The sequence below is a fragment of the Selaginella moellendorffii genome, unplaced genomic scaffold (genome assembly GCF_000143415.4).
Source record: "Selaginella moellendorffii unplaced genomic scaffold, v1.0 SELMOscaffold_27, whole genome shotgun sequence".
NCBI classification, from domain to species: Eukaryota; Viridiplantae; Streptophyta; class Lycopodiopsida; order Selaginellales; family Selaginellaceae; genus Selaginella; species Selaginella moellendorffii.
This window is the reverse complement of record NW_003314288.1, coordinates 1,309,546-1,330,473: the sequence shown is the minus strand read 5'-3', so window position 1 is coordinate 1,330,473 and position 20,928 is coordinate 1,309,546. Positions and strand designations below refer to the sequence as shown.

General features: G+C 46.7%; 7 protein-coding genes across 8 annotated transcripts; 4 read left to right on the top strand and 3 right to left on the bottom strand.

Moving 5' to 3' along the window:
* Positions 1-49: 49 nt before the first annotated feature.
* LOC9629924 (fructose-1,6-bisphosphatase, chloroplastic) lies at positions 50-1,656 on the bottom strand. The gene is made up of 4 exons (XM_002975257.2): positions 1,143-1,656; positions 837-1,064; positions 269-775; positions 50-196 (listed from the first exon to the last, which is right to left on the bottom strand). The coding sequence occupies exons 1-4, from the start codon at positions 1,581-1,583 to the stop codon at positions 119-121; spliced, it is 1,254 nt and encodes a 417-aa protein (XP_002975303.1). The 5' UTR covers positions 1,584-1,656; the 3' UTR covers positions 50-118.
* A 103-nt stretch (positions 1,657-1,759) lies between these two features.
* On the top strand, positions 1,760-4,184 carry LOC9629923. Its single transcript, XM_002975380.2, has 2 exons — positions 1,760-1,876; positions 1,938-4,184. Exon 2 carries the CDS (start codon positions 2,461-2,463, stop codon positions 4,012-4,014), a length of 1,554 nt encoding a protein of 517 aa, XP_002975426.1. The 5' UTR covers positions 1,760-1,876; positions 1,938-2,460; the 3' UTR covers positions 4,015-4,184.
* A 77-nt stretch (positions 4,185-4,261) lies between these two features.
* LOC9629429 (protein CHAPERONE-LIKE PROTEIN OF POR1, chloroplastic) lies at positions 4,262-5,586 on the top strand. 2 transcript variants are annotated; one of them, XM_024680185.1, is made up of 5 exons: positions 4,262-4,370; positions 4,427-4,527; positions 4,834-5,216; positions 5,278-5,354; positions 5,415-5,586. In XM_024680185.1, exons 1-5 carry the CDS (start codon positions 4,264-4,266, stop codon positions 5,563-5,565), a joined length of 819 nt encoding a protein of 272 aa, XP_024535953.1. In that variant the 5' UTR covers positions 4,262-4,263; the 3' UTR covers positions 5,566-5,586. The 2 variants fall into 2 exon arrangements, with proteins under 2 accessions (XP_024535953.1, XP_002975425.2); XM_002975379.2 differs by having other exon boundaries at positions 4,424-4,527.
* On the bottom strand, positions 5,554-6,170 carry LOC9629922 (tubulin-folding cofactor A). The gene is made up of 3 exons (XM_002975256.2): positions 5,959-6,170; positions 5,800-5,886; positions 5,554-5,741 (listed from the first exon to the last, which is right to left on the bottom strand). The coding sequence occupies exons 1-3, from the start codon at positions 6,118-6,120 to the stop codon at positions 5,649-5,651; spliced, it is 342 nt and encodes a 113-aa protein (XP_002975302.2). The 5' UTR covers positions 6,121-6,170; the 3' UTR covers positions 5,554-5,648.
* A 34-nt stretch (positions 6,171-6,204) lies between these two features.
* Positions 6,205-7,703, top strand: LOC112348170 (pentatricopeptide repeat-containing protein At4g02750-like). The gene is made up of 2 exons (XM_024680267.1): positions 6,205-7,522; positions 7,609-7,703. The coding sequence occupies exons 1-2, from the start codon at positions 6,205-6,207 to the stop codon at positions 7,701-7,703; spliced, it is 1,413 nt and encodes a 470-aa protein (XP_024536035.1).
* On the bottom strand, positions 6,913-9,939 carry LOC112348169 (pentatricopeptide repeat-containing protein At4g02750-like). Its single transcript, XM_024680266.1, has 3 exons — positions 9,902-9,939; positions 9,580-9,778; positions 6,913-9,491 (listed from the first exon to the last, which is right to left on the bottom strand). Exons 1-3 carry the CDS (start codon positions 9,937-9,939, stop codon positions 7,725-7,727), a joined length of 2,004 nt encoding a protein of 667 aa, XP_024536034.1. The 3' UTR covers positions 6,913-7,724.
* A 7,310-nt stretch (positions 9,940-17,249) lies between these two features.
* LOC9629920 (protein ENHANCED DISEASE RESISTANCE 2) lies at positions 17,250-20,913 on the top strand. The gene is made up of 22 exons (XM_024680377.1): positions 17,250-17,283; positions 17,463-17,636; positions 17,704-17,778; positions 17,846-17,899; positions 17,956-18,021; positions 18,073-18,128; positions 18,180-18,247; positions 18,300-18,425; positions 18,479-18,513; positions 18,567-18,667; positions 18,744-18,839; positions 18,891-18,970; positions 19,024-19,095; positions 19,150-19,341; positions 19,392-19,597; positions 19,650-19,707; positions 19,764-19,936; positions 19,987-20,136; positions 20,186-20,329; positions 20,404-20,499; positions 20,567-20,668; positions 20,728-20,913. Exons 2-22 carry the CDS (start codon positions 17,490-17,492, stop codon positions 20,821-20,823), a joined length of 2,193 nt encoding a protein of 730 aa, XP_024536145.1. The 5' UTR covers positions 17,250-17,283; positions 17,463-17,489; the 3' UTR covers positions 20,824-20,913.
* Positions 20,914-20,928: the final 15 nt, after the last annotated feature.

Genomic DNA, 20,928 nt, shown 5'->3' with positions numbered 1-20,928 from the left:
CCCGGCACACGCTCGGAAGGGATAAGGAATCGAACACGCGATCGCCCTCTTAGCGCGCGAAACTTTTAAAATTTTGAATTTGAAATTTTGAAATTCAAAATTTTGGAAATAGGTGTGTTTACATTGACGAGAGATACTTTTCGAGCTTCTCCACCTCTTCCCTGCTTCCTATGTACAAAGGAACTCTTTGGTGAACCTACAAGAAAAAAAGGAGAAGATTAGAACATTTTGCGCGATCAATCAATCGAAAGAATTGGATCGATCGAACCTGTTCTGGTTTGATGTCCAGAATTCTTCCGGATCCATCCGACCCTTTGCCGCCGGCTTGCTCCACCAAGAAGCTCATGGGAGCGCACTCGTAGAGGAGCCTCAATTTCCCATTCTTGCTCTTCTTGTCGCGGGGGTAGCCATAGATCCCGCCGTAGAGCATCGTCCTGTGGAAATCGCCCACCAAGCTCCCAATGTAGCGCGCCGAGTAAGGCTTCCCGGCCGGCCCTGGATCCTTCAAGCTGTTGATGTAGCTCTGGAGATTTGGCTCCCACAGCGCGTAGTTGCCCTCGTTGAAAGCGTAGATCTTTCCCTTGTCCGGGATCTTGATCTTGTCGTGGGTGAGCACGAATTCGCCCACCATCGGGTCCAGCGTGAAGCCATACACGCCGGTTCCAACCGTGAGAACGAAGATCACGGAGCTCGAGTACATGCAGTAGCCAGATGATAGCAAGTTCTTCCCCGGTTGGCACACATTCATCACGCAATTCTGCTCGCTTGGAGTGAGCTGCGATCATCATCAAAAGTTTCCAGAGATGAATTGGAGCGAAGGATTCCCAAGAACTTACCGAGTCGGAGTCCGAGTCGAAATCCGCCAGGCATTCTTCGCTTGGGTGATAGATTCCAAAGATTGAGCCCGTGGAGACAGCGGCGTCGATGTTGGATGATCCATCCAGGGGATCAAACACCACAATGTAGTTGCCAGAGTAGCTCTCCTCCACGGCCACAGGCGTATCCTCTTCCTCAGACGCGATGATACCCGTCCTACCGCTGGAGCGCAGGCAATTCGAGAAAACCTAGCACCAAGAAACGATATTTCGGACGAAATGTGGGAGGATCGATCGAGAAAGAGAGGAGATTTTCCACTGACTCACCTCGTTGGACACCACATCGAGCTTCTTTTGATCCTCGCCCTGGACATTGACGGCGCCCTGGACGCCGGTGAGATTGGAGATCCCGGCGCGCTGGACTAGGGCCGCGATTTGCTTGCAGGCCACGGCGATGCTCGACAGCACGATCGTGAGCTCGCCATCGATAATCCCTGCCTGTTCTTGCTTGAGCAGCCAATTCGTGAGCGTGTTGAGCTGATACTGATTCCTACTGCCGCTCTTCTTCTTGTCTGTGGTCGATTCGACGCTCACGGCCGCTCTAATCCCTAGATTCCTGCAATGCTGCTGCTGGAAACCCCGATTACTGCCGATGGCGAGACCCCTGCTGGCGGTGGAGAGGGAGGAGGAGCATCGATTCTTGCCGGGCGCATTGATGATCTTGGTGGAGCGATTGGCGAAGCACTGCGTCGCGGAGGATGCCGCCATTGCCCAAAATTACTGCTTGCTTCTCACTTCATCTAAAGTGTGTGGGAAATTATTGGGTGGGGTGTCTGTGGCTGCCCTTGGTGTTCATCCTTGGCTCCAACGGATCTCAGCCACGTGGACGGCCGGCAACGCCCTCTATCGTACAGTAGCGCCGCCATGTCCCGCGTGGCCATTTCGTACGGGAGACGACCTGGGACGCCATAGCCAGAGCTTCGTCTCGTCTGCTTTAGGGAAGAGGAAAGAACGCACCGTGTAGCGGCTGGAGCTCGTACGAATTGCCGGACGACAGCACGGTGAGACGATCCCCCTCCCTCTCTCTCGATCGATGTGATTCATATTCCGAATCTCTTCCAGCGTCGGCATTGCCGCGGATTTCCCCAGGACAGGACGCCAATCCCAGCGATTAGGGTTTCGATCGTGGCGATCCGAGGCTTTCCCGACGGTAATTTCGTTACATGTGCCCTGGCAGCCTCGGATCTATCAGCGCTCGGAGCGTAGATGCCAGGATTGTGATCGGCTACTGCTCGCCAGTCCTCTCCAATGGTTCCAGGGATAGATTTTCTCGGGGTGACTCTCAAAGCGGCGCTCCTTCCGGCAGTGGAATTTGGCTTCTGTGGGGCAAGGGAAGGGGCGTGCACTGTGAGCACTGGGTGGGGATGAGACAGAGCTAACAAGAACACACAGGGAAGAACAAGAAGGAAGAACAAGGAAGGAAAACAAGGAAGAAGAAGAAAAAAAAAAGAAGATCCAACCAGGAACGCTGGAAGAATTTGGGGATGAGCCCCTGATACTGGGTTGCTTGGACGTGGCTGACAAATCCAGGGACGAGGAAGAGAGCAGCATTCACGAGCAAGGGAGGTACTTGCAGCTGGGAAGCATGGTGACGGGGAGCTTGACAGAGCCGCTACTATCATCCTTCGCCACCGATGTTCCATCCACGATCCTCTCCATGGACGCTGGCGTTCACGACGATTGCAGCCGCCAGCTCCAGATGCAAATGGTGGTGGAACCTCCGGACATCAACTTGCCATTCTCCGACGAGATCCCATCCAACCAGTGGCTGCCATCCAAGGAGCTCGAGTCTCTCGACGTTGGTTTGGCTCCTCCTCTCGGGGAGGATCCCAGCAGCTCGCCGCTATCCAAAGGACGACGCTGGCTTCGTCGCAGTGACACCATCTGGGGTGCCTGGTTCTTTTTCAACCATTACTTTCGTCCAGCGATCAAAGATAAGTGTCAGGCCAAGCTCAGCGGCGAGGGGCTGCTCGGTGGCGACTCGGACAAGCCCGACCTCCGCCTGGACATCTTCCTCGTCCAGCACGACATGGAGAACATGTATATGTGGGCGTTCAAGGAGAAGCCCGAGAACGCGCTCGGGAAGATGCAGCTCCGGAGCTACATGAACGGCCACTCGAGGTTCCGCGAGCCGCAGTTTCCTTTCAGCGTGGAGAAGGGATTCATCCGCTCTCACCGGATGCAGAGGAAGCATTACAGGGGGCTGTCCAACCCGCAGTGCATCCACGGGATCGAGGTGGTCAGGACGCCGAACGTGGCGTTCGTGAGCGAGGAGGATAGGAAGCGGTGGAAGGAACTTACCGGCCGGGACGTCAACTTCACCATCCCTCACAACGCTGAGGCTTTCGTCGACTGGCGGACGGTCCCGAGCCCGGATCACGAGCTGGAGAGGCTGGGACTTCCGCTGCAGCAGACCAAGTCTCCAAACGGATCGCTCCGGAAGTGTGGTGGTGGTGGTGGCGGTCCTCTCAACGGGACGTCGCTGAACTTATCGACGCAGCTCTCGGATCCCGGTGCCAGTGGCTTGAGCACGAACGGGACCATGAACGGGAACGGCAGCAGCGTCGCCAACAACGCCAAGCGCAAGAGGAAGACGTACTCGCCGGTGAGGAACAACACCGACGCGGAGTCGTGCGTCCCGATCGTCACCTTCTCCGGGCTGGAGGAGCTCAGTGGTGGAAGCCCGCAGCCGAGCTGGTACTCGAGCTTCTCGGGTGTCATCACTCAGGCGTCCGGGCCAGTGACGGGGGCCAAGACCATCTACGAGGACGACGAAGGCTACCTCATCATGGTGAGCTTACCATTCACGGACAAGCACAGGCTTCGCGTCTCGTGGAGGAACACGGCCACTCACGGCGTGGTGAAGATCCACTGCTTGAGCACCGGGAGAGCTCCGTTCGTGAAGAGGGGGGACAGGACTTTCAAGCTCACGGATTTGAGCCCCGAGCACTGCCCTCCCGGCGAGTTCCTGCGAGAGATTGATCTGGCGACTCGGATCCCGGACAACGCTGAGCTCAAGGCCTACTACGTCGAGGCGATCGCGGGGCTGGAGATCATGGTTCCAAAGCATATGTTCTCCGAGGAGCGCGAGGTGTTGGTGCTCTTGCCAGGATCACAGGTTGGTCACACAGATTCTTGACGATTCAAGGAGGACGACGACGAAAATAACACAGGAAAAAAAAAGAGGTAGGATTTTTTTTGGAACACTGCTGGGTGGTGGTTTTTTTTGTACTAGTTCTTTATCTCTCTTCTCTCGTACTTGAAATTGTGCTGTGGTTTGCAATGTACATACAGGAGGTTCTTTGTAAATTTTGCTTAGAGGTAAAAATTCGCATTTATTTTAACCTTTTCTGTCTCTTCTAGATGGAGGATTTAGGGTTTTTCAGGGATGAGCATGGCTGCCACAGCGCCTTGTGCCCTGTGGTGTGATCCATTGCGGCGTTCTTCGTCGCAAGCCGCGATTTCGCGTGTCGCTAGCAGGAATCTGTTCAGCAGGTAGGAGAAATTTCGTGGATTTTCTTCTTAGAATGCGGAGTTTTGTGTTGCAGTAGCTCCAGCTTGCGATTCTATGGCCGGCTTCGCTGGAGAACCAGCTTTGTGGCCATGGATGCGTCCTTCTCTTCGAGCGAAGCGGACGCGGATGAGATTCCAGGTATTTCTCTCTCGTTTGGCTGCATTGTTGGCTTAGATGCTTAAATTCCTTGGTGCGACCGTTCTATCAAAGCTCAAGGGTTTTTCTTGGATGTCTTCGTTTGTTTCTTCTTGCGTTGCCTTGGCCAAGCTCTTGTTCTCTAGATATCTTAGATACTTTCTTGGTGATACTTTGAAGATTTTTTCTTTGATGTTCTTCGTTTGTTTTTCTTGCCTGGGCTTGACAAGCTCCTCAAAATTGTTCCTTGTTGCGGGATTGGATGCTTGCTTTCTCTTCTTTTTTCTCATGAGAGTGATTGGTTAACAGGGCCACCTCCTGTCTTCAACAGGATTTACGTAAGGGATCCTCACAAGCGACTGGGTGTCAGCTACGACGCCTCCGAGATGGAGGTGGAGGAGGCCCGGAGCTTCCTGTTGAGTCAATACGGCAGACACGAGAGGAGTCGAGAAGCTATCGAGGACGCACACGATAGGATAATCTTTGAGAGCTTCCGGGTTCGCAAGCGATCCAAGATCAACCTCAAGACCAACCTGAAGAAGAAGCTGGACGAGTCTCCGCCATGGGTGCGCAAGCTCGCCAGCTTCGTGGAGATTCCAAAGTCGACCATCATCCTCCAGCGCGCAGCTTTGTACGCTGCCATAGGAGTTTGGAGTGTGATGAATGCCGCTGAGGGAGGCCCAGCTTTCCAGGTAAAGCAAAAGCTCTCTTTTCTTCTTCCTTGGCAGCGCTGAAGTTTCGATGTTTACTCAGGTCTTTGTAGCGCTTGGCTGCTGTATATATTTCATCAATGACCGCGTCAAGAGCTTGTCAAGAGCATTCATTCTCGGGTAGAGACTTTTCTCCATCTTTGATTTGCTGGTTTCGATCCAACCCCGTGTTTCTTCCAGGCTTGGTTCTCTCTTCATTGGATGGACGCTCGGCTCGCTCGTTATTCCCTCCTTGTCCGTGTCGGTAAGCTTGCAGCGAGGCAGCCTCGAGCTCTTCACTGCGCTGAGCTCGTACGTTTTTTTGTGGGTGGCGTGCACATTTTTGAAGTGATCGAAGATCAAACTTTTGCAAGCTTTGGTTTCATCTGTAAGTGGTGTCTACAGCTCGACTCTCTAGATCCGTTTTTCTTGCGTCTAACTAATGCAAGGCTTGACATCTGCGAGAACTTCCTTCGCTGCTTGTAGCTCGGCCGTCTCAAGCATCGCCTCGTCATCCTCAACTTCGGCCTAGAACACGGAGAGAAAGAATCGAGAGTAAGAGGATGAACAGTAGTGAATCACTCACGATGAGGGCTTCCAGATCGGCCACAGCAGCCTCGAGCCTCTTGCGGCAATCCGGCACCATCATTCTCGATTCCACCAGCACATTCTCCTGGATCAGGCAAGGAGTTTGAGACAGTGCTAGAGTTCCTGAGCTAGAACCCGAAGAGATCAAAGAAAAGACCTGCTGCTTGAGGTCGAATTGATCGGCGCCATTCTCTCGCATGGACGCCGTCTTGGCGCTCTCTCTCTCCACCTCCTTCTCGTAGGATTTGAGCTCCTTGTGGACGCGCTTGCACGTCCCCGTCTTGATCTTGAGCGTCTTGAGCCCTGGGAGTCCCGCCATAGCCGAGAGAGAGTGAGAGATCTTTGCGCCCAAAACACCGTTATAGGGAGGAAGCGGTTTAACTTAAACAAACCGCAAAAGCATATGCCGTCAGCCATACAGAACATTCCGTCAACTGCGAGGAGTATATTCGCAACCAAGGAACTTTCAAAATGGAATATGCGGGTGTTAGGGCGATGGCTCCACACTGAGGTTTTTGATCCGGCCCGCGATGTCTCCGCCTTCGCCGCGTCGATCCGGCAGTGCGCGGCGACCGGGAGCCTGGCGCGAGCGCGGGATTGCCACTCGCGGATCCTCCACAGCCGGCACAGCGGCAACACATTCCTCGGCAATCTCCTCATCACAATGTACGCCCGTTGCGGGAGCTTGGAGGAGGCGAGGGCGGTGTTTGATGGCCTCGATTCTCCCAATACCTTCTCCTGGAATGCGATCGTGTCGGCGTACGCGCAGGAGCGGCAGCTGGATTCCGCGCGGGAGCTCTTTGATCGGATGCCGGATCGCGATGCCGTTTCCTGGAATCTCATGCTCAAGGCGCATGCCCAGTGTGGGGATCTGGAAGGGGCCAAGTTCTTGTTCGATCGAATGTGGCCAAGAAACGTCATCTCCTGGACTGCGGTCGTCGCGGTCTACTCCCAGTCCGGGCACATCGCTGAGGCGGAGGCGATCTTCCAGAGAATGCCCCAGCACGACACAATCGCAGGGAACGCCATGGTCACAGCATATGCCCAATACGGGCATTTGCGTGAAGCGTTTACTATATTCGACACCATGCCGCTCAAGAACGATCTCTCGTGGAATTTAATGCTCCAGGCATTTTCGGTTAACTCCAGCCCAGAGGACGCGCTACACTTCTTCGAATCCGTGCCTTGCCGGAACGTGGTGTCGTGGAACGCTTTACTCGCAGCATTTGCCCAAAGAGGGCGCTTGGCGGAGGCCAGCAGGACTTTCGAGATGATGCCGCAGCTGGAGCTCGCGTCGTGGAATACCATGATCACAGCGTTTGCAAACACCGGCTATCTCTCCAGAGGCCGAGAGCTCTTCGCGACGATGCCCGAGTTTGATATCATCTCCTGGAACACGCTCATCGCTGGCTATGCCGAGAATGCCTCGTACAAGACCGCCGTGGAGCTCTTCCGGGAGCTCAACCTCGAGGGACTCAAGCCCACCGAGAGCACTTTCGTGGGTCTACTGATAGGATGCAACCGCGGAGGCAAAGTGAAGAGAGCTCACGAGCACTTCGTGTCGATGATCACCCAGTATGGACTGCGGCCCGAGCTCGATCACTACGGCTGCATGGTGGAGGTCCTGGGCCGAGCAAAGCAGCTGGGTCATGCCGAGGAGCTTCTCCACGAAATGCCATTCTTCCCAGGACCTGTTGCTTGGACGAGCTACTTGAGCTCGTGTAGAATGCACGGCGACTTCAAGCGCGCTGCGCAAGCTGCGCAGCATCTCATGGAGCTGGACCCCGAGAACAAGTCGATGTATCAGCTTCTCGCCAACATGTACACCGAGAAAGCAGCAGCGCAGCAGCAGCAGCAACAGTCCCCGATGATCGACGGAGAGGTTGTCCCGGAAAGTTTTGAGCAGAAAAACTTGTTGCAAGATCACCACGAGGCTGTTGATCCCGCAGTCGAGCCTTCACGCTGGTAAGGGAAGCTTTCCATTGTCTTGTGAGAACACTCTCGTTTTAGTTGGAGCTTGCGGCTTCTCAGCATCCGAACGGTGTTTTTGAGCCTGATCATGTCCTGCGTCCGACCAACAGCTCCATAGATGTTGGCTAAGAGCATCCGAACGCCGTCCTCGCTCGGATCCAGCTTGAGTGCATTCTCTGCCGCTCGCTCTCCACGCTGGACGTCGCGATGAATCCCGCAGCCACCGAGAAGAGCCCCCCAGCTCGCGGCATCCGGTTCAAACGGCATAGAATCCAGAACCTCCTCGGCCTCTTCGAGCTGTCCAAACCGGCCGAGGATGTCAACCACGCAGCTGTAGTGCTCGCGGACAGGATCCACGTCGAAGTCGAAGACCATCGATCGGAAGTAGCCGAGTCCCCGAGAAAACAATCCCGCGTGGCTGCATCCGCCAAGCACGCTCGTGAAGGTGACATCGTCGGGCTGGAGTGATCCTTCGGCGTTCATGGCGTAGAAAAACTCCATGGCGTCGGAGAAGCTCTCGGCCAGAGCATAAGCCGTGAACATCGCGCTGGAGAAGACGAGCTCGGAAGACACCAGTGGCATGGCGTCGAAAGTGCTCCTCGCCCGTCGCATATACCCGTTCCGGGCATAGCCCGCGATCATGATCGTCCAGGAAACGCAGTCCCACTGTGGCATGCTGGAGAAGAGCTTTCGAGCTTCGTCGACGTGCCCCTGCTGCGCATAGCTCGCCACAACGATGTTCCACGAGACGATATCCCTCTCGGGCATAGCGTCGAAAGTGGTTCGCAGTTCTTCGATGTAGCCGTGCTGCGAGTAGGCCGCCAGCATCGTGTTCCAAGCCAGGATGTCTTTCGCCACCATTTTGTCGAACACCGCCTCGGCCTCGTCGATCCTCCCGAGCTGCGAGTACATTCGCAGGATGGCCGTGGCGAGCACCAAGTTGTGGACTGGCATGCGGTCGAACAAGCTCCTGGCCTCCTCGAAGTGATTGCTCTGAGCGTAGGCGGCGACGAGAGACGTCCAGGCGATGGCGTCTCGCTGCGGCATCTTGTCAAACATCTGCTTTGCCCGATCCAGATCGCCGCTCTGAGCGTACGAGGAGAGAAGTGCCGTGCACGAGACTATGTTCTGGACGGGCATCTCCTCGAAGATGAGCTCGGCCTCTCGGAGCTGGCCGTTTTGCGAGAAGGCCTGGATCATCGCTGTCTGGGAGATGATGTCCTGGTCGGGCATTCGATCGAAGATGGCCTTGGCTTGCTCGAGATCCCCCGACTGGATGTGCACTGTGAGCATTGAGGTGAGCGCGACGAGATCGTGCTCGGGCATGTTGTTAAAGACCGCGCGAGCCTCTTCAATATGCCCGTCCTGGGCATATGCAGCGAGCATGGAAGTCCACGACAAGAGGTTCCTCTCTGGAATTTTGTTGAAGATCTCAACTGCTAAATCGACGCGAGAGCTCTCGCCATAGGCCTGGATCATCGCAGTCTCAGTGATCGCATTCCTCTCAGGCATCAAAGAGAAGAGCTTACCTGCGTCCTCCAAATGCCCGTTTCGACCAAGCGCCTGGATCATGGCTGTCCACGAGACGACGTCGTGCTGGGGCATGGAATCAAACAGGCGCTTCGCCTCATCCACGCTGCCGCCGCGAGAACTCGCCGTGATCATCGTGTTCCATGCCGTGAGATCCCTCCGGGGCATCCGCTGGAACGTCTCCCGGGCCTGATCCAAGCAGCCATTGTGAGCGTAAGCTTGGAGCAAGATGTTCCAGGAGTAGCCATTCGGCTCCTGGATAGCATCGAAAGCGTACCTGGCATCGCGCACGCCGCCGCATTTGCCATACATCTCCACGCAGAGATTGGCGAGGAGCTTGTCGTGGCGGCACTCGGCGCTGGCCAAGATCCGAGCGTGGAGCCGCCGTGCCTGCTCCAAATCCCTGCACGATCGAAGAAGTGCCGAGAACTGCGAGGAGGGATCGCTCTCCCTCCTCGCATTCTCCATCAAGAGCCCTAGAACAAATTTCTCTCTTAGAAGCGCGGGAAACACGGGCAAGTTTGTGTTTCCTTTGTTAAGATCAAAGCTTCCTTCTAGACGATTGTAAGCAGGATGCAGAGTGTTTAGGAAAAACCTACTGGACCAGTGGGAAAGGTGCCAGTTCTTTTTTAAACATGCAGACCGATATCATGATTGTTGAGATGTTTAAGAAATCTTCCCATTACTCCAGTAGGTTTAAGGATCATTATGCCACATTCCAAGCACCCATAGCCAACTAATAAAATATTTTTTAATACCAAATGTAACTTTTAAATTTAAATTTACTATGAGATCACCCTTCTAATATCAAATATAAACTTTTAAATCTAAATTTTCTGAATGTCACCCAAATGGTCAGACTGGCTCTAGAGAGATGATATTTGTTGACAGTGGACTCCATCTTTGCAGGGATAATGTACACTCCAGGATCTGAGGATGCCTTTGTGCTCACAGTCTGCTGGTAGAGTGGGAGAAAGAGCTGGATTGGACGCTCTGGCTATTGCCTTCAATTGCTGCCCGATTCCTGGAGCTGCTTGCAAACGATCACCCAGTGAGAGGGAAACTTGCATGTCAAGCAAATGCTGGATGGAGTTCTCCACTGGGTCTCTTAGTGCAAGTAGCTGGTCTTGGAAGATTTTCTTGTGTGGGATCAAGTGGAAAAACCGAAGGAACTGGTAGCTTGCATGCTGTGAGTGTTGTTGGAGAGGAATCCTTGGGATTTGGATCTCCTTTCTGGGCAGCTATGGCTTTCTACTTTTGGGCATGGCAAGTTGCTGCTTCTGTGCCTCTTTCTCATAAGTTTTGATCATGTTGATGTGAGCTGGAGCTTTTTCATGATTGATAGACATAGATAGTGTTGCGTCGATGGCTCATTGCTGGAGAATCTCCCAGATGAGGATGATGCCAGAGCAGAGTGATCTGCAAACAGCTGCCTCTAGACCAGCTGCTGTTGAGGAGGACACAGCTCCGAGTGGAGATGCCAATAGCATGTTGTATCAAGAGCGTTCAAGCAATATTCATCACACTAGTGTGGACGATGAGGAGGATGTGTCTTTGCTAGGAGTCTCAAGTCTTGGAGCTCCTCAACCAATTTGAGCTATTGCTCCTCCTAAGCTTGAGATGGAGATATTTTGGGAGCTGGAGTTTCTTTTAAGTTCAAGGCCCTCTATGGGCTGCTAGTTGCATTATCAAACCCTAACCAGCAGTTGAGTAGATGACTTCAGCCATGGAATTAGCATTAGCGAAATTCAAGGAATATAAAATGCTTCTCCAACAAGAGCAGCATGTGCATATGTGTCAAAGGCATTTTTTAAGTTGTTGCTTTGCCCCATGCCTTGCCAATCCCTGATCAAGAGAGATACTTCAACTTTTGATATAATATTATATTTTGACTACTTTTCACAACATTTAAGTCACTCATTAAACATAATAATTTTAAAATATATCCAAGTTAAGAATTCATTTATAATAATTCAAATCTTTTAAATAAAGAAATTAATATTTAAAATAAATAAGTAAACCAAGATACTTAATATATATTTGGATATTGGTATAATTTATCATCTTAATCCAACTATGATGTATCAGATAGAAATCAGTCTTTAAAAGTGTTTGAGTGTGATAGAAAAATTGTTGATATGAGAATCTATTAAAATATATATACATATAAGAAATAAATGTGTTAATACTATATGTTTCTAAGATTTTCATGAGCTGTGACAAAGCATTCACTTGCATAAATAGACTATATTAACAAACTATTGTAATAATAATTATAAGATTAATCTCAAAATACATTATCTTTTATTTAAACTCTCAAAAATATCATTAGCTTTAGATTAAATATTTGTTACATAACACATATTTTATGAATTTGTATTTAGCTTAAATATCCTCTAGTTTAAAGGATAAGAACAAAGAAAAGTCTGGTGCAAAGGGCTCCTGTAAAAGGCCCACATTCAATCCAAGTCATGGACTTGAAATCATCCCCAGATCCCAAGGCATTTATTGCAAATGTTTTGATTAGTGGATCATACTAGCAAAGGACTGAATCTTCAACTAACATGATTTATTCTCACCTATTGAAGGCTTTGCACTTTTCTCCTTCAAAGAACATAACTATACTACTCAAAACTTTACAAAAAATATAGTGGTGCCTCTAGGAGTTTGTTGAGACATCTTGATCCAGGGTGATAGCATTTCAACTTATGTGGACTTCAACTTCCACTCCAAATGTGGAGTCCATCATCCTTTGCATCTGGAGCAGTGAGCACTGAGGACACAGTGCATTTAGGAACAACCCCTAGCTGACAATAGCTTGCTCCAGACTTCTCAAAATTAGTACGAAAGTTTTCTATTTTAGTCAACACCATCTTTGTTGAGTTTTGGCAAGAAGAAAGTTATCTCAATGATTTAGATAGGGCTTAGAGGAAGAAGCTCATTGCCACAGAGGCACTAGATGGCAGCTCAGGCCAAGGAAAAGTCATTGCCTACAAGATAACCCAATAATGTAAGCACACTGTCAAGGCTAGCTCCAAAGCCCTAAATCTTGGTAAGCTTTATACATGGATCTTGGGATATTCAAGGAATATCCCACTCTCACTTTCATGCTCTAACTAGATGTGGCAAAGCTCCCAACACTAGCACTAGATCTTGATGAGGAACACTTTTGAGCTTTTTCCAAGCACTTGAATAGGCAAAATATGAATATGAACACTTCTTGCTGTCACTAGCTTTTAATTCATTGTGACCATTCTTGGCAGGCCATGAAATATAATCAATATCCAAAAGTTTGGATATAACTGACATTGTTCTAAATACTTGAGACTCTAATGATAGTTTCATAGATATTTTTATACTCATATTGCATGATATTAGAAGACAAGATACTATTGGGGTTAGGAGCTATAGAACAAGTGTTGGCTCTAAAGTTGTAATCAATGCTGAAAAACCAAAGGTGTATAGTGGCACTATACTTATCTGTGACAACTCCTACAGAATAATAAGGGTGTTTTTGAAATGATTGAATGAGTTAGGAAATAGCACTAGTAATCTTCTTTATTTTAATTGGGAGAATCTTTCAGCATATCAAATGCATACAAACCTCTTCGTGTAAAATCTTTTTTTTCTATAAATAAAATTCTATTTTATAATTGTTGCTCCATATTAATTATATATTCTTTCACTCCTTGGCTTTTAACAATAATTCTTTGAGGATCCCACCACATTTAGCTGTCCAAGAACTAAGACTTTGCCTTATGCCAAATGAACAATATACATACATGTATTTTCATATTGAGCTTGTCATGATGCCATGTCCTGGAATCTAATACTCAAAACTTTGTTTTATGCTGTGTTTGTATATTTAAGTTGTGGAGCCTTTGTAAATACTGTAATAATAATAATAATAATAATAATAATAATAATAATATCTCTCTATAGTGCCTAATTGGATATATAATGACACTATGATTTATAGGTGAACTCTCAGCTTATGAGTTATTATCACAAGCCTTCTATTAACTTTGAGATCCCATATAGATTTTGTTTTATGCCAAAACAATAGTGGAATGTTTCTTTTGAATGAGGCAAGTATATCTATATTAAATTGCTGAAGTTAGACAATAACATATTCAAAAACTTACCCTCTAAGTAAAGTACATAAAAGTGTTACAATAGCTTCAAGAATTAGTTTTTCTGTAATAAATTGAAATTAATAAGATTGAACTATGTAATCTAACCATCATCTTTTACAAGAGGCCAATAGTTATTATGCAATCATATTGCCTTTTACAAGTATCCCAAAAATATATCCCAACCCACACCCACTAGAAGTGAGGCTTACCCACCTTACATATGTGATTTTTACCTTTTACCTTATGGTGATTTACTATAGGATAACCATAGAGTGAAATATAACCTGTGAACATATGAGGATAGTGGAGCAGAACTTGATGGCCATATGGGGGCCCTAGGAATATAATCACTAATCTTTATATTTCCATTAAGACCTATAGTGATTAGGCATGGACATACATTGCATTTATGTAGGATTTATGTTGTCACTTTGTCCACATTACTAATGTCAGACAATATGGGTAAGATTTGGCAGCTAGTAACCCACCCTTAAAACTTCAACTTTCTTGCTTCCATATGGTGACTGTCAGCAATTCAAATTATCCCACTCATTGTCAATTTACATCTCTTATGGTTTAGGTTTTGTTGGATGGATACAGCTTGGCACAGCTCTCAATTTGAAAACACTAGGTACAGTAAGGGACACTTTCTTTGTCTTGAGAAAAAAGAGAAGGAGAAAAAAATTAATTAAATCCTAAAGGAAAAAAATTGAGAATAGAGGCTTTCTAGGCAAAGAATTAGAATAAGAATTGAGAAAATGATTAGACTTATTCATAGATTCTATCTGTTTTTTCTTATAGCATCAAGGATGGAACTAGAAAAAAATCAAATCACAAAGGTGAGATATATATCTGCTAATGCCAAAGGAGAATTTTGTCGATGATACATCCTTATACTCAATAGGATCCAAAGTTGCCTTTATGCCACCCATCTAGGAGGTGGGGGAGAAGCAAGTGAAGAAGAGCTTATGCAATTTACACAAAGTTGACAATATTGAAAAAACCTTATTGTAGCCCCTTCGACATGTCAAGATTCATTGAGGTAAAAAATAAAAAATAAAAACTCTTGTTTTACCATTTTTTGTGCTTGGATAAAGGGTTAGATGGGGGAAAAATCCTAAGAGACCCAAATCTACTGATCATCATGATTATTTCACTTCCATCCACCATAGCTAACACCATATCTCCACTATACCCTAGGTATGTATTTTAGTGAAACTCCACTTATGGCCATCAAATGCCATGTGGAAAGTGAATGGCAGGTACTTCATTGGTAATAGATTGGGCTCAAGTGGTAGAGAAAAAGTAAGGGCTTCATTGGAAAAGAGCATTTGAAGGTTATACCCTTGCAAAAGGAGTTATATACATAGAATTGGTGATAAAACCTTATATTTTATAGTTTGCAAAAATTGATTGGTATTGTAGCTCTACTATTTCCTTAGCATTAGTCATACCTGAATCAGTAACTTCTGATTACATAGAATTTTTGTCAAGAAAAATTGCCATTTAACTTTATAATATGGAGAGTTGATTGAAGTGCAAAGTATGCACTTGTAGCCATTTATTTTTGTGGATGAAATACCCTAGATATTTATATATACTTGGCCAAACATGATAATATGTTGGCTGTTTCAAGCATATTTGTGAAGATCTTTACTTGTCTCCAAGCTCTCATTGGATAAAAACCCATGATCTCCATGCAATTGATTTTCCCAAATAGTACTTTTATGTAGATCAATTGCTCATTTTTTACATATTATTGAGATTCAAACATAATTAGGTTATCTTTCTTGGTTTTCTAGCTATTGAGTGCTGCCTTGAATGCAATCATTGTCTTCAATGTATTAATATAAATGGCAAACTTTGGGGAAAGTGGACGGCCTTGAAATTGCAATCAGAGTTGATATAGCTCTATAATAGCTACAATGAGAGGTGTGGACACTTTGATTTCAATTAGGTTGTATAAGCAAGTAGTGCACTCACTCTATAAGTTATCAAGAATGTGTCTATATGTGCTCTTTTATTCTGATGACAAACTTTGTTTAGAAATGCAGAATACATTAAATGTAACAAGATTTGACCAAACCAGAGTGTAAGTAGTGGGATCTCCTGTTCTATACAAAAAATGATAACCAAATAATCCTTTAGTAAGCACTTCATTAAAAATTGGAGTACCATTTATTGTGACTCAAGACCCTACACCACCATACTCAACTCTTATATGCAACACTTCAAGGTAGGGAAGTGAAACTCTACTCATAGATGCTCCCAAGACCAAAAGGCACATTGTTTATGATTATAGGAAAACTTACATTATTATTAGCTCCTTTAAGTGCTTATGACCTTTCTTCTTCTTTTAATTCTCTTATCTTTCTCTTCTTATTTAACTGATTTCCCCTTTTTATGAGTTTAAACATGCTTTCTCCACATAACAAATAAAGAAGATCTTGTTGGTTTGCTTAAGAAAACCTATACAAAGAATATACCTAGATATTCTAGGATATTCTACCATTTAATGGTTGTCATTTATTTAGATTAATGTTTTATTTTTAATTTATAAAGATTTCTTCCATTTAGTCATATAGAACAAAGTTGCAATCATAGCTTGATAACATCCATTCTTTGATTGTAACACATATGGTTCATCAAGATAAAGCCACTGATGACACTTGTCTCAAAAGGCAAACAATCTTCTAAGCTTGAATACCAATCATGGATTAAAAAGACACTTCTATATACATTATGAGATTATGACCGTGAAGGGGAACTGAAACATTCCAATGTTTGATATAACTATTTAATTCATTGTGACCTTTCTTTCCATGAGACATAATCAATTCCAAAGAGTTTTGAAATTACTAACATTGTTCCATAACTATTGCTACTTAGCACTTGTTTAGTGACTCAAGAGCAATCTATTGCTTTATCATCTAAATTCATAACTGTTTATTTCACAGCCTGGTATGCCAACGAAACATTGTCCCTGGCAAGTCGATCAGCAGCTCAAGCAACCCTTGCAAGAAATCCTGGAAAGGAGCCAGGAGCTCCCTCTCCTCCTCCTCGTCCGAGATACTCAAGAACAAGCTAAAGACGAGCGAGAACAAGGCCTTCTTCACGAGGGGGTAAGCCTTCACCTCCGATCCAGCCATCCAAAACTTGTCAATGTGTTCTTGGATGATCATGCTCGCCCTCTCCACATACCGTCATGCAATATAAGTAGAAACAGATTTTCAAAACCATCATTGTGGTGTCCGGGGCTCATTAATGCTATAAGGTTTAAGGGGAACCAAAGCTTTTTAAGGGAATTGATGAGATAGGACATCCCACTAGTGATCTTCTTTATTTCTAACGGGGAGAATCGACTTAAATGCCGAGCATTTTGGATTGTCATGCTAGAAGCATGTAAGAACAATCCTGTAAGCATAATGATAGATGGTATAAATTTCTTCACTATTTTAACTTTGGAGCTTTTTCAAATGCTTACATGGTGGCAATCTCTCCTATGTTAATAGTTTTTGGAACAGACTTCCACGTGGTTCTCTGCAACACCTAGAAACCAGCTTTTAAGTCTTGGACATTGATACTTCTTGGCTGATTTTTACGTGGTTTTTATGGCAGAAACCAACTTAAATCTTGAATGCACTTCCTGATTTCTCAATAAAGATATCTATAAAATGGGGATCCATCAAGAGCCCTAGAAATATTTTTCCCCTATAAGCGAGCTTTAAGGCCGGTTAAACTGGGGTAAAGGCAACTGCCGTTATGTCCATGAGCTCGGAGCCCTAATCGCTGGCTATGGCGACCACGTCTCTTCACCTTCTCAATGCGATCGCTTAGCAATCGCGGTAAGCCTATTTTCTCGATCTATGGCAATGCGGCCCCCTTGCGATCACGTTGTCTCGCACGCATTTCACGACGAGCTCGAAAATATTTCTTTAGTTTAGGTTTGGGACAGGCGATTCCAGCTGGAAGCCATTCGATCATTTGTTTAGCTTCGCAAGTCTTAGTTTGGCTGTGATCGCAGAGAAAGGAGATCGGCTACGCGCGGAGAATGGCCCAAGCACAAGCTTATGCCGGATGGGTCTACCATGTTGGAATCAATTCCAAGGACCTCCAGTACTGTCACGCTCGATACCTGGTGATCAAAGGGAGATGCGTGGATATGTATAAGCGAGATCCACAGGAAGAGCCTGGCCTGGTAACATTTCTTTAGTCTCCTGCCATTACCATGAATGAAGCTCACAATTTTTTCTCGATCGATGCAGCAACCGATGAAGAAGGGGATTGTTAGACACAACTTGATGGTCGCGGAGATTGGCCGCCAGATCGTCTACGGCAGGGTGCGTGTTACAGGAAAAGAAGTAGCTAGCTCCATTTCAGAAACTTCACAGTGATCGTGTTCGTCAGGTACTTTATGGAATGAAGATCCACAGTAAACGAGATCACAGCAAGCATGTACAGGTACTGTAGTGATTTTCTCAGGCCAGTGGTGGTAGTGATCGAGAATGTGTGCGCAGTTTGCGTGCTCCAGTGCCGAAGAGATAGAGAAATGGATGTCCGCGTTTCGCCATGCGAAAGACGAGGTGACTTCCTTGACTTTAGTTGTATCTCGGCTGATCTTTTCTCCTTTCTAGGCCGAACTTGAAGCTAGAAAAACATCAGCCCGCGCTCCCTCGCTCACTGAGGAGGAGTAAGTGCCACTTTTTCCAGCCGCCTTGTGTCTGATCTGGAGCTTTGGCAGGAGTAAACAGACTTTGCCCCGGATGCGATCAAAGTCGCGGTTGAGCAGACTTATTACCATTGGAAAAGGTAACGAAACTTAGATCTGAGGGAGATAGATGCAGTTGACGGAAGGTTCCAGGGCCTGAAATGCTCATGAGGGCACGAACATCGATGATTCAGGAAGCTGACACTGACGATTATTTCAACAAGCGTGACGGTGATGCCGTTGAACAAGCAGACTGGAGGTGCTTCCAAACTCAAAATGGTCTGTCAAACTTTCCGTTTTTGACAAGCGAGTGTTAGCTACTGTAATTGCAGGCTTGCGCATGTTTGAGGACGTGGCTGCTCTTCAAGTGTGTTTTCTTTGCTAAGATCAGAGCTTTCTTTCAGCTCATGTTGCTTACAGGCTGATAGAGGCACGATCATGAAATCCGTCGGCGTGGTTGATGCGTCGCCGGATGCAGTTTTTGAGATTGTAATGAGCCTAGACAAGTCGCAAAGACATCAGTACTTCCGATCGAACTCTGCCTCTCGTTTCGTAGCTTGTTTGACAAGAGCCAGTGTTTTTGGTTTCATAATCCAGGTGGGATGTTCTAACCGGAGACTTGGAGCTTGTTGAGCACATCGACGGGCATGCTGACATAGTCTACGGGACTTTCGATCCAAAATATTTCGAGAAGTAAGTGATCCTGCTATTTCTCTAGCTACAATTCACATGGAGTTCTTGCAGTTGGAGCTGGTATAGAAAATACAAAAGACGGGACTTTCTGATTTCGCGTTATTGGCGCCGTGATCAAGATGGCTCTTATTGTAAGTTCATTTCTACGGACATAACCCGAAGTTTATGCAAAGGTTGGCTGCAGCTATCACGCAAATTAGCACTCTTCACAGAAATCGACCGAAAAGGCCTGGATTACGTCGTGTTGTTTTAAACTGTAAGTGTCGTATTTGCTGCTTTGTCAAAGTGTTTAACGTCCGGTCTCATGCAGCTGGTATTTGGGAGATAAACCCGTTGCCGACAAGGTCAGGAGCCACGGGATCTCGATCTTTAGTAACACAGGTTATGGAGATTGAATCCACAGGATGGGGGAGGTGGAGAAAAAGCTGGGGCAAATGGAAAAAGAGTGACTACTCCTCTTTTCGGAAAACCGTGCCGTATATATTGCTTTGTCGCACAGCAGGTTCTTTTTGGTAATGCTTGTACTCATTTGTTGATCGTTTTGCTCTACAGGCTTGAGGGAGTTTTTCAAGGCTGAAGCGGAGCTGAGCTTGTTAGAAGATCGAATTTCTGTTTTGAATGTTCCAAAGGAAGCGGCCAAGCCTTTAGAAACTGCTGCAGACACGGAAGTTACCGAAGATTTCATTGATGCGATTGTTTCCGAGGATCCAGATGCCGGTGATGACACCGAAGGGCTGATTAGCAATATCCCGTTTCAGGTATGGCATTTTTCTTTTACGTAGACCACGTTTTCACAACTATGTTTTGCAGAGAGGGAGCCATAGACTTAGCAGAGCCCCATGGAGCGCAATGCTGGCACTTGCTGCAGGTAAAACATCTTTAGAGTCTTAAAAATTTAGTCACGGTTTTCTCTTAACTCTCCAGCGCAACTGGAAAATCCACTGCTGGCCGACGAGCCACGAATCAACCTGGATGTAAACGCATTCAAAGGCTCACTAGAACCTGCGTCTCCGTCCAAGGATTGTAACTGTTGGGAGGACCCCGGTGGAAAAGGTTTTATGGTCCGGGGTAGAACATATACGAGAGATAATCTGAAGGTACCATTCTTTCTCACACTGTGACAATGTTCTTAGCCTTTCCTTGTCAGATTCCTGGGGGAGAGCCAGTCTTGAAGCTTCTAGCCGTCGACTGGTACAAATCCGCTCACAGAATTGACTTGGTTGCGAGGCATCCACAAAGTATCGTCCGGACAGAAGCAGGCAAAAAACTTCCATTTGTTTTGATCGTCAACCTGCAGGTAAGTTTTGCGAAAATCTGCTGCAATGATCTTGCTTTTTCTACCGAAGGTACCCGCGAAGCCAAACTACAGCTTGGTCTTTTACTACGCAGCAGATCGCTCGCTTAGGCCAAGCTCACTGCTTGAGAAGTTTGCGAATGGGGATGACTCGTTTAGAAACTCGCGGTTCAAGCTCATTCCAAGCATCGTGGAGGTGAGGCTAGGTTTTATATGCTATGAATTTATAGTCTAGGATTTACTCGCATTGTTTCGTTTGGATTCTCGCAGGGATATTGGGTCGTAAGACGAGCTGTTGGCACCAAGGCGTGCCTTTTAGGAAGAGCAGTAGCTTGCCATTACCATAGGAAGGACAATTACTTGGAGGTTCGTTTGCAAGTTCCAGCATTTCTTTCAATGCTCGAGCATTTCTAAACAAAGTTTCTTCTTTCAGGTTGATGTGGATATAGGATCCTCTTCCGTGGCACGAGGAGTTATCGGGCTAGTGCTGGGATATGTCACCAAAATAGTTGTCGATCTTGCGATTGTTGTTGAGGTACCAAAGCTATCAAAGTTTCTTCAAAGTTTTGGAGATTATTTTATCTCGATTTCCAGGCCAAAGAGGACGACGAGCTGCCAGAATACATACTGGGCACAACTCGAGTAAATAGAATCAGCCCAGAATCTGCCGTGCCTTTTCAACTCGGTTGATTTTCTTTTTTACCTTTCCATTTTACCCTTTTCATTCTTTTGTAAATATCAGACATAGCATGCACAATGGGAGACACAAAATTAATGTGAGGAACTTTGCATGGT

Excerpts from the sequence above, each read along its gene's own strand:
- LOC9629922 (XM_002975256.2), bottom strand. The coding sequence starts at position 6,120 with ATGGCGGGACTCCCAGGGCTCAAGACGCTCAAGATCAAGACGGGGACG. Across the intron at positions 5,887-5,958 it reads AATTCGACCTCAAGCAGCAG|GAGAATGTGCTGGTGGAATC; the intron begins GTCTTTTCTTTG and ends TGCCTGATCCAG. Across the intron at positions 5,742-5,799 it reads CCGATCTGGAAGCCCTCATC|GCCGAAGTTGAGGATGACGA; the intron begins GTGAGTGATTCA and ends TCCGTGTTCTAG.
- LOC9629923 (XM_002975380.2), top strand. The coding sequence starts at position 2,461 with ATGGTGACGGGGAGCTTGACAGAGCCGCTACTATCATCCTTCGCCACC.
- LOC9629429 (XM_002975379.2), top strand. The coding sequence starts at position 4,264 with ATGAGCATGGCTGCCACAGCGCCTTGTGCCCTGTGGTGTGATCCATTG. Across the intron at positions 4,528-4,833 it reads GGACGCGGATGAGATTCCAG|GGCCACCTCCTGTCTTCAAC; the intron begins GTATTTCTCTCT and ends ATTGGTTAACAG. Across the intron at positions 5,217-5,277 it reads AGGGAGGCCCAGCTTTCCAG|GTCTTTGTAGCGCTTGGCTG; the intron begins GTAAAGCAAAAG and ends ATGTTTACTCAG.
- LOC112348170 (XM_024680267.1), top strand. The coding sequence starts at position 6,205 with ATGCCGTCAGCCATACAGAACATTCCGTCAACTGCGAGGAGTATATTC. Across the intron at positions 7,523-7,608 it reads GACGAGCTACTTGAGCTCGT|CTTCTCGCCAACATGTACAC; the intron begins GTAGAATGCACG and ends TCGATGTATCAG.
- LOC9629924 (XM_002975257.2), bottom strand. The coding sequence starts at position 1,583 with ATGGCGGCATCCTCCGCGACGCAGTGCTTCGCCAATCGCTCCACCAAG. Across the intron at positions 1,065-1,142 it reads TCGATGTGGTGTCCAACGAG|GTTTTCTCGAATTGCCTGCG; the intron begins GTGAGTCAGTGG and ends TCTTGGTGCTAG. Across the intron at positions 776-836 it reads TCGACTCGGACTCCGACTCG|CTCACTCCAAGCGAGCAGAA; the intron begins GTAAGTTCTTGG and ends TGATGATCGCAG.
- LOC112348169 (XM_024680266.1), bottom strand. The coding sequence starts at position 9,939 with ATGTTTAAAAAAGAACTGGCACCTTTCCCACTGGTCCA. Across the intron at positions 9,779-9,901 it reads GCACCTTTCCCACTGGTCCA|GGCTCTTGATGGAGAATGCG; the intron begins GTAGGTTTTTCC and ends AATTTGTTCTAG. Across the intron at positions 9,492-9,579 it reads GGCGGCGTGCGCGATGCCAG|GCCCGGGAGACGTTCCAGCG; the intron begins GTACGCTTTCGA and ends TGCTTGGATCAG.
- LOC9629920 (XM_024680377.1), top strand. The coding sequence starts at position 17,490 with ATGGCCCAAGCACAAGCTTATGCCGGATGGGTCTACCATGTTGGAATC. Across the intron at positions 18,668-18,743 it reads GACAAGTCGCAAAGACATCA|GTGGGATGTTCTAACCGGAG; the intron begins GTACTTCCGATC and ends TTCATAATCCAG. Across the intron at positions 20,500-20,566 it reads GGAAGGACAATTACTTGGAG|GTTGATGTGGATATAGGATC; the intron begins GTTCGTTTGCAA and ends TTCTTCTTTCAG.